At 26.2% G+C, this 10103-nt stretch overlaps 1 protein-coding gene across 1 annotated transcript; it reads left to right on the top strand.

Annotated features, from left to right (window-relative positions):
• The first annotated feature begins 5639 nt into the window (after positions 1–5639).
• Positions 5640–8738, top strand: LOC145832597 (dnaJ homolog subfamily A member 1-like). The gene is made up of 7 exons (XM_082939902.1): positions 5640–5777; positions 6377–6533; positions 6802–7022; positions 7219–7339; positions 7617–7847; positions 8150–8369; positions 8639–8738. The coding sequence occupies exons 1-7, from the start codon at positions 5640–5642 to the stop codon at positions 8736–8738; spliced, it is 1188 nt and encodes a 395-aa protein (XP_082796028.1).
• The last annotated feature ends 1365 nt before the right edge of the window (positions 8739–10103 follow it).

Raw genomic sequence — 10103 nt, 5'->3', positions numbered from 1 at the left:
CAAATAAAAACTTTTACTTTTCATACCAGAACTTGGTACAAGATAAGCATAACTAACAAAACCAAATACAAAACCCAGTAACGAAGACCAAATGATATCAAGGACAGATATAAAAGTTTTATAAACGTATTAGCTATGTATAAATAATTTAGTCTTCCAAACAACTACCACGATCAAAACTTTTCCAACAACTAACAACAATTCGACTGAAGTTAAAAAAACGAAACCTCCAATTTGTAAGCTTTCTGTCTGACAAAGATTACGTAGAAATAACTATAAAATCTCATTAAAATTTCAAATAAACTTAAAGGTTTTAAAAGGGAAGTTAGTAAAAGTTATTATTTAACACGTCAGAAAAAAGAACAAACTATTTAGTTGCTTATGTTTTAGAATTTGTTCGAAATATTATCCAAAACGTCTGATATGACTATTGGAAAAAAATTGTGAATCAAAAAACAAGTTAACGCGTTGTATAAATAGTTTACTTAAAAGTAATTAAACTTTTAAGAGAGCTTTTTATTTACTGCAAACTTTATATAATGTTTATGAAAAACAAAAAACACTAACATTTTATAAACTTTAAATTTATTTATTGCTTAAAACTTATCAATTGCTTTCACATAAAGCTATTGAAGACATTACTTACACTGAATTCATGGTTGTTGCTAAAGAACTCGTTTCAAAATGATTTCTTTCTCTGTGGTTAAAGTCAAATATTTTAAAATGGAGATGTATTTTACTTTATTATATTGTTGGTGTTCATTTAAATCATTTATGCTGGCATTATTGATACAACTAAACTTTCCAAGTAGTAACAGCAACAGTACAAAACGTTTTAGATTCAGAAGCACACCTATGTAAGTTTTCAGCGTGGTTCGAATAGAAAATTTGTTTTATTTAAATACTTTATACTTAGCATAATACTCAAAGTATTGAGAATAGTATACTACTACAAAACAGTGAAAATTTAAGTTCGTAGCAAAATGTATGTAAGATAAATTTTATTTTGCTATTAGGCTTAATTTTCACGAGGCTTCATTGACTATTATCAAGTTACTTCTGCGTACTTTTAACTGTAAAATAAAAAAATAAATCCAATAATGCTTATCATTGATATTACTACTTAGATCGAAAACTCATAAGTGCAAAATATTTTTAGGTTTTCTAAAAATCAAAAGTAGCTTACTTTAATGCTTGTGTTAATCAAACGTAAAACAATTTTATTAAAAACGTTATACTTGCTTTAAAAAACTTTAAGTCTACTTTGTTGCTTACTAAATATAAACATAGTAATTTATTTGCATATTATTTTCAGCTTGAAAAATGATAAATCTTATGTAACAACGAAAAAAAAAAACAGTTGGTCTAGGCTTAATTATCTGTACAATGTCCAATGTTAAAGTAAAAATGGATACTAAATCAGCTCAATCTAACATATACTTTCACTTAAATGTATACTTGCATTTGAAAATGCTGCACAATAAAAAAGTTGTTGATATTCAAACAAAACTTCAACCACCTTTAAAAGATGTAAAGAAGAAAATGTTTTTTGAGGTAGAGTTTCGTGCTCGACATGATAGTAAAATTTAATTTTGCAAAAAAAAAACAAGGTTTAAAAAAAAAAGCTAGAAGTTTAAAACCAGGTTAAAGTTATAAAAATAAATAAAGAGAGACCACGTGATAAAACAAAATTTCTGCTTAAATTCGCCATAAGAAAGTATCGTGAATATTAAATGTTAAAAACCCTAATTTTTCATCGTTTTGATAAACTTTTTGGTGTTTTGTAGCATGAAATTTTCCGCCAGAAAACATGGAAATGTTTATATGTAAGTATTGGCAAGTTTGAAAAGAAAAGAAAAAAAAATCCAAAAATAAGTTTTACTTGTTCATTATCATTCAATTTTATAGCATAAAAATTTGCATAAATTTCAATGACTACAGTTGGTATGGTCTTTAGACAAAAATTACTTTTTTATTAAGTATATTGATGTAATTAGTTCTTTAAAAGTTTATAAAAAAATTACTTTGACTCATAGTTTCATTAGTATTTTGATACGTGTTAATATAGTTTGTAAAGTTAAACTTTAGTGTCCTAAAAAATGTTTACTCACATATTTATTGCAACTAACGGTTCTCTTTACTACTAGTTTGAAGTGTTGTTTTATAAATAAGTACTACACAAATCAACAAGCTTTATAAACTAGATTTAAATAACAAACGATGTAAATAATAGCTGTTAGCTTAAGTATTAAGTAAGATAACATTAGATTAAATTGTTAGTTTTATCACTTTTTTAAATGACAAACATAAACTAGTTTTTGTATATAAAAAGATATAATTATACTTTAGTTGAACCAGATAAATAATACTGAAATAACCAAGATAAAAGGAAATAACTTTAGTTAAAATCTATATACAGCAACAAGTTCACACATATTAATTTTTGAAGAATGATAACATTTTAAAAATCATGATAGATTTTAGCTTAGTTTTTACGTAAGTTACATGATAAGTGAAATGTGCAGGTTTTTGTATATAGTTTAAACAACACAGTATTATGAATTGATGATAGTTCATCTTTCTAAGTTTTCAACAGTTCATTTTGTTAAAACATTAAGAGTTTATTAAAAGACCCACTTAAATCTAAATAAGTGTCTAACTACTTTTGAATAACTTGAATTTATTACTGTTTTGAACAGATTATCTAAGTGAACAATACTACTCAAAAGTATTAAAAGTATACATTAGCAAGTTATTTGACTATACACAGTCAAGTCTTATAGATAAGTTTGTCAGTGCACACTTGAAAAAAAAAATTGTCAAGTTTTAAGAAGTATGTACACTTACTTATAAACTTGATGAAGTGTTTTTGTGTTTATGTCGAAACTTAATTGTTTTATTAGTATTAAACTGTTAAATTAAGAAATAATGCTAAACTTAAGTCATGTAAAAATAAGTTCTTGTACAAAATAACGACCAAATTGATAATAGTGAGTTGTGAAGTTAAGCTAAGCATTAATGTCTGCATAAATGTTTATTCACATACTTATTGCAACTATGTATACTAGAGTGAAGTATTGTTTTAATAATAAGTACACAAACCAATAAGTTTCTACAAAAAGTTATTGAGAAAAAACTTCACTAATTAATCACAAGCTTAATGTAATAGTATTAGCAACACGACTTAATTTTAGACTCTTGTAGAATACTTTTTGTTTAAGCAGTTAGTTAATGGTTAAAAATGTAAATCTTTGAACTAAAATGAAGGTTTAATGCGGAAATTAGGAATATAGCAGTGGTATTTGTTATGAAGATGCTAGTGCCTGCTATGTGTTTCAATTTCTAACTCATATCATACAAAAGCATACAAGTTTGAAACGTGTTCAAAAACCAAATAGTTCAAACTCAAAGCTTTGAAGTTTCAAACTTCCATTTTGTCTATTTTTCATCATTTTTATAAAGTGTTTGGTGTTTTTTAAAGCAGAATTTTATGCTGAAATCGATAGTAAAATCTATTCTAAAATAAAACAAAGTTTAAAAAAGTTATAGCCAAAAGTTTAAAACAAGCTTAAAATTTTCAAAGCGAAAGAAGAGAAACCACGTGATAAAATTAATTTTCCGGCTCAAATTTGCCATAAGAAAGTATCGTGAAATAAATCTTATTTTTTATCGTTTTGATAAATTTTTTGGTGTTTTTTCGCATAAAACTTTCCGCCAGAAACGACGGAAATGTTTATTTTTAATTATTGGCAAGTTTAAAATAAATAGAAAAATCTTCCGAAAAAAAGTTATACTTGTTCATTATCATTCAATTTTATAGCATAAAAGTTTGCATAAATTTCAATGACTACAGTTGGTATGGTCTTTAGACAAAAATTACTTTTTTATAAAGTATATTGATGTATTTAGTTCTTTAAAAGTTTATAAAACAAATTACTTTGACTAATAATTTCATTAGTATTTTGATACGTGTTAATATAGTTTGTCCTTTATATAGCTAAATTTTAGTGTTCTAATAAATGTCTACTCACATATTTATTGTAAGTAAGGGTTCTCTTTAATACTAGTTTGATGTGTTGTTTTATAAATAAGTTCTACACAAATCAACAAGCATTATAAACTGGATTTTACAAGTATCAATGTAATTAATAGCTCTTAGCTTAAGTATTAAGTAAGATAACATTAGACTAAATTGTTAGTTTTATCATTATGTTATTTAATAGATAGCATATTTATATCAAAAAAATGTGCTCAAAGCAATATTAATGAATCTCGTTTATAATTTAATTTAAATATCAAGTATATTTTGTGATACTTGATTATGGGGTAACTCATAATTCGTTTAACTTGAGGTCTAAATGAAGCTTTATATTTTTAATGAATAGTATATTTTTATTAAAATAATGTGCTTTAAGCAGTTTGAATAAATATCGTTTGTAATTTAATTCAAATTTCAAGTATACTTTATCTTGAAGCTTGATTATTGAGCTTCCCGTAACTCGTTTAAGTTGAGGTTTTAATTAAACTTTATATTTATAATGATTAGTATATTTTTTTTAACAAAACGTGCTTAAAGCAACTTTAATCAATCTTGTTTGTAATCTAATTTAAATTTCAAGTATATTCTGTGACACTTGATTATGAAGTATCTCATAATCCGTTTCATTTAAGGTCTAAAGTAAATTTTATATTTTTGATAGATAGCATATTTTATCAAAAAAATGTGCTTAAAGCAATTTTAATTAATCTCGTTTGTAATTTAATTTAAATTTCAAGTATATTTTGTGATACTTAATTATCGAGTATCTCATAATCCGTTTCATTTAAGGTCTAAAGTAAATTTTATTTTTTTGATAGATAGCATATTTTTATCAAAAAAATGTGCTTAAAGCAATTTTAATGAATCTCGTTTATAATTTAATTTAAATTTCAAGTATATTTTGTGATACTTGATTATGGGGAAACTCATAATTCGTTTGAGTTGAGGTCTAAATGAAGCTTTATATTTATAATGATTAGTATATTTTTATTAACTCGGTGTAACTAGAACAGCAACTGATGCTGAATTGAAAAAAGCTTACAGAAAAATGGCCATGAAATTTCATCCTGATAAGAACCTGGGAAATAATCAAGTTTCTGAGAAGGTATTCTATAAAATCTTTGTTGATAGTTCAATAAATTAAGTTATTTAGTTGGTATAAAAAAGATCAGTTGATTTTAAACACTAAAACTTATAATTCATTTTTCACTTATACAAATTAAATTAATTGAATAGAGTCTAATGTTTATAGAAAAAATACGCACTTTTGACTAGCTTATGATTACTGTTAAACCTTTATTGTTATACATACCTGCTATAGAGTATAAAAATCGTAGATGAAAATCATATGGCTTACTTAAGTACTCGTTTTTTTATTTCTAATATAAATTTAGCCCTTATGTTTTTTACACAATACAGTTTGAATAACTTTCATTTAGAAAACAAATGTGTCACAGTTAAAGAAAATTTCTTTTCTTTTGCATATTTAAACCTAATGTTGTTTAAAGAAAGTTTTTATAATTATTGTGTTTAAGGATAAATTTGTATATTTTTTAACCAAATAGAAATTTCTATAGAAAATAATATCAAAGTAAACAAAATGGTTGAAACTAAATTGTACGAAACTCTTGGTGTAACTCGCACAGCAACTGCTAGTGAATTGAAAAAAGCTTACAGAAAAATGGCCATGAAATTTCATCCTGATAAGAACCCGGGTAATGCTCAAGCTTCTGAGAAGGTATTCAATAAGTTCTTTGTTGACAGTTCAATAAGTTACTTTACTGAACTTAAATTATTTAGTTGTTAAAAAAAATATCAGTTGATTTTAAACACTAAAACTTATAATTTATTTTCACTTATACAAATAAAATTAATTGAATAGAGTTTAATTTTTATAGAAAAAATACGTACTTTTGACTAGCTTTTGAATTTAATTAATGTTAAATTTTTATCATCTTAGAAACCTGATATATAATATAAAAATCGTAGATGAAAGTCATATTGCTTACTTAAGTATTTTTTTTAATTTCTAATATAAATTTAGCCCTTATTTTTTTACACAATACAGTTTGAATAACTTTCATTTAGAAAACAAATATGTCACAGTTCAAGAAAATTTCTTTTCTTTTTAATATTTAAAGTAAACACTCCATATCTTGTAATTTTAATCTCACCAACACTACAAACTTCAACAGTTACAGGACACGTTTTTTACTAAAGTCTACTTAACATTTTAAGCAACTTACCACACTAACAATATTGCACAGTTCAAGAAAATTTCATTTTCTTATATCAATTACTTCTATATATTTTTTATCAAACAAACGTACACAACAGTTCAAGGAAATATCTTATGCGTACGATGTTTTGTCGGACGAGGAGAAGAGAGCAATATACGACGAGGGGGGCGAGCAGGCGCTGAAGAAAGGAGGCGGTAACCAACATCAGGATCCAACGGACTTTTTCGACTTTCGGTTCGGTTTTGGTGGAAGTAAGTTGTTGAATTTTATGCTTGAAAACATTGCAAAACAATATCAAAATATTGCGAAAATTAAGCGATACTGGTACCATTTTATACTTAAAAATATCAAGTAGTTTTAGGATAAATTTGATTTTCAAAGAATTTGTTTATAGATATCGTAGTAAAATACTATTTCTAACACTTAGATATTACAATATGATAAAGGTTTACAATCCAAACGCTTTTGGTAGTTATGTAGATATCGGTATACATTTTAACTTTTGTTTTTTTCAAGTGGGTGGGCGACGCGTACCGGCCAAGGTAGCGGACGTCGTGCACGAGCTGAAGGTCTCGTTGGAGCAAATGTACAGCGGCGCCACCAGACGACTGAAAATAAACAGGAAGGTTGTGTGCGAGCAGTGCAGCGGTAGAGGGGGCAGTAACGTTAGAAGTTGCAGGGACTGCGATGGTCAGGGTATCAAGTTCTTTCTGCAGAATTTAGGAATGAACATGGTTCAACGGGTAAGTGTATTAGCATTGTAATTTATTTTTATTTATTTCATTTTGTTTTAATATCATTAGTACTTTATTGTATGATCTAAACGCTTTAAATATATATGTGTAAAGAAACTTTTTTTTTTTTGTAAAAACAAGGATGAAGTTTTTGGAATTATGAAGTACTAAGGTAAACCTATATCATAATATTGCTTGTTTTCAGGTACAACAAAAATGTCATTTTTGCAACGGTGAAGGAAACATTATTGGTGACAAATGCAATAAATGTCATGGAAAAAAGTCTTTTACCGAACCCTTGATCATTTTAGTTCACATTGATAAAGGTTTTCTTTTGTTATTATTTATATTTCACAAACGCTTTTATTTTGAAAAAACATCTTAATCTTTATTAAATAAAGGTGTCTTTTTAAAGTATTAATTACAAACACATTGATAAGTTGTATGAGATAACCAAGCCACTTAATTATTAAAAAATCTGAACTATTCACAATTTAAGCAGAAAGAATTTAAACAATTTATTTCAATTTTTATAGTTAGCGTACTAGTTTTAATAGTCTTTAGTGTTTCATAAATAAACGTTACATTATTATATTTTCACAGGAATGAAAACAGGACACACGGTCAAGTTCACGGGCGCGGGAGACGAGGAGCCCGGCAAGATCACAGGTGACGTCATAATCGGGTTGAAGCAGAAGCCCCACGACGTTTACACGAGGAACAACATGGACCTGCACTTGCAAATTGATATTTCCTCAAATGAGGCGCTCACCGGATTCCAGCGCGTCATAAAGACTCTGGATGGAAGAAAACTTCTCGTCACAAACGGACCCTGTATGTAGTTATTTGTTTTATTTCTATACTTGAGTGGTAAATGTCTATATTAAAGAAGTATTGAAAATGTAATTTTTTAATACGATATAAATATTGCTGTCGTTTATGAATTAAAATGTTTAAGTTTTAAAAACTGTTGGTTTAATAATAAAATAATAATGAAAAATAAAAATAAATACAATTGGTGAGCAAAAAAAATGACTAACAAACTTTAAAATTTAAATTTCAGTTATCTAACACTCTAACCAACCTTAATAGCATGTAAAAAACAATCACAATATGAAAAGATCAAATTTTCACAGTCGACATCAAAGACGGCTGCTTGGTGAAATGCATAATTGGGGAAGGAATGCCGAAGCTCAGAAACCCGATGATAAACGGAAGGATGATTGTGAAGTTTGTTGTAGTTTTTCCACCAGTTGAGTTGAAGGATGGGAAAGTATTGAAGCAACTGGAAGGCCTCCTCCCGCCCAAGAAGACTGTTGAGGTTGAAGATTATTACGAAGAAGTAACTTTGGAACCGTAAGTTGCTTATGTGAAACAACTACCATTTTAATTAATTTTTTTACTAAAATATGGCTATCTTCAGCAATTTTAAAATAAATTTCTTAACCTTTTTTTATTTATTTAAAATTCTCTATCTTAGAATCTTTGTTAAATATCTCTTCTTTTTATTAACGTTTTAAATAAAAAGAATCTTTTTTTAAATCTCTAACAAGCATGATTCATTCAAAGTTTGATTATAATAAATTGTAAAATAATTCAATCTATAAAGTTGTTTTTTATTTTAGATACAATATTCTACCATCTCGTGCAACTGATCCACAAGACGATGATTCGAACGAAATAGATCAAGGAGAAGAATTTTGCCGTAGTTTTTTAAATATTTAGTGGAAGAACATAACAAGTTGTATTGTGGTTAAAATTAACTTTTATAGTTTAGCTATAAAAGCTTTTTTAGTTTATGGTTTAGCTTAAAACATCATTTACTAATTTCAACAAAATATATTACTGTAAATAACACCTAGTTATTTACAGTAGTTAGTGTTCAATGTACAAATATAATAAGACTTATATTTAAGCTTTGAAGTTTTAATATTCAATTTAGCTTATTTTTCATCGTTTTAATATATTTTTGGGGTTTTTTAGCATGAAAATTTGTGCAAGAAACGATGGACAAGTTTATTTTAAAGTATTGGCAAGTTTAAAAAAAAGTAAGAAAAAAATTCCAAAAAAATTATACTTGTTTATTATCATTCAATTTTGATGGTAAAAATTTGCATATTTTAAATGATATTGTAATTTGCTATAAATCAAGTAATAGAAAGTTTTTCAACTTAAGTAGCTTTAAAAAGACCATTATATTTTATTTTCACAGTTTATTATAAACAAAACAATGTTTCACTCCTATATTAAGATACAAGAGATCTTCAGTTGTTTAAAATAAATCAAAACAATTGTAGAAAAAATAAGTTTAAGGTATATATATTAAAGTATAATAAGTAAAACTAAATTAAAAAAGTCAAAGTATTGAAAGACTTATGGTTTAAAAAATTATTTTCATAACTAAAACTTGTTACTATAACTGCATTAATCTTTACTGTGAAGTTTGAGATGTAAGTGTCAAAATAGGTTATATAATGCCTATTATAACTTTAATGAGTACGTTTGTTATGGTTTTTAGATAAAAGCTATATGTTCTTTAACAGTTTTTATAATGAATTTAACTTTTGTTAATAGCTTTATTAGTGTTTTGTTATGTGTTAAACATAGTTTGTAAAGTTAAGCTAACAATGTGTTCGTCAATGTTTATTGAGGAGTTTATTACAACAAAATATCTCATTAAAACTAGAGTGAAGCATTATTTGAAAACTAAATAAACAAACCAACAAGTTTGTATAGTAAGTTACATAAACTAAACTAATAATCTCAAGTTTATGGTTATTATATTAAATCAAAGTTTGATTTAAAACATTTAAATTTACTTATACAGATTTTGTTTTAGCAGTTAATGAACAGTCACAAATATAAATATTTTACTGAAAGAAAAGTTTAAAGCTGAAATTAAAAATATAGCAGAGATGTTTGCTATGAACACAGTTCAAATACTAATACCTGCTAATTGTTTCTAACTCATATCATGCAAATAGATACAAGTTTTAGAGATATTTAAAACAGAAAATAGTGTAAATTCAAAGATTTGAAGTTTTAAAGCTCTTTTATGCTTATTTTTCATCCTTTTTATAAAGTGTTTGG

The sequence above is a fragment of the Thalia democratica genome, chromosome 3 (genome assembly GCF_965202585.1).
Source record: "Thalia democratica chromosome 3, ktThaDemo2.hap1.1, whole genome shotgun sequence".
NCBI lineage: Eukaryota > Metazoa > Chordata > Thaliacea > Salpida > Salpidae > Thalia > Thalia democratica.
This window is presented reverse-complemented; position numbering and strand designations above follow the sequence as displayed.

What these genes read in the sequence shown, in the direction of transcription:
- LOC145832597 (XM_082939902.1), top strand. Translation starts at nt 5,640, where the DNA reads ATGGTTGAAACTAAATTGTACGAAACTCTTGGTGTAACTCGCACAGCA. An exon ending in ATGCTCAAGCTTCTGAGAAG is followed by an intron (nt 5,778 to 6,376) that starts GTATTCAATAAG and finishes CGTACACAACAG; the next exon opens with TTCAAGGAAATATCTTATGC. An exon ending in TTTAGTTCACATTGATAAAG is followed by an intron (nt 7,340 to 7,616) that starts GTTTTCTTTTGT and finishes ATATTTTCACAG; the next exon opens with GAATGAAAACAGGACACACG.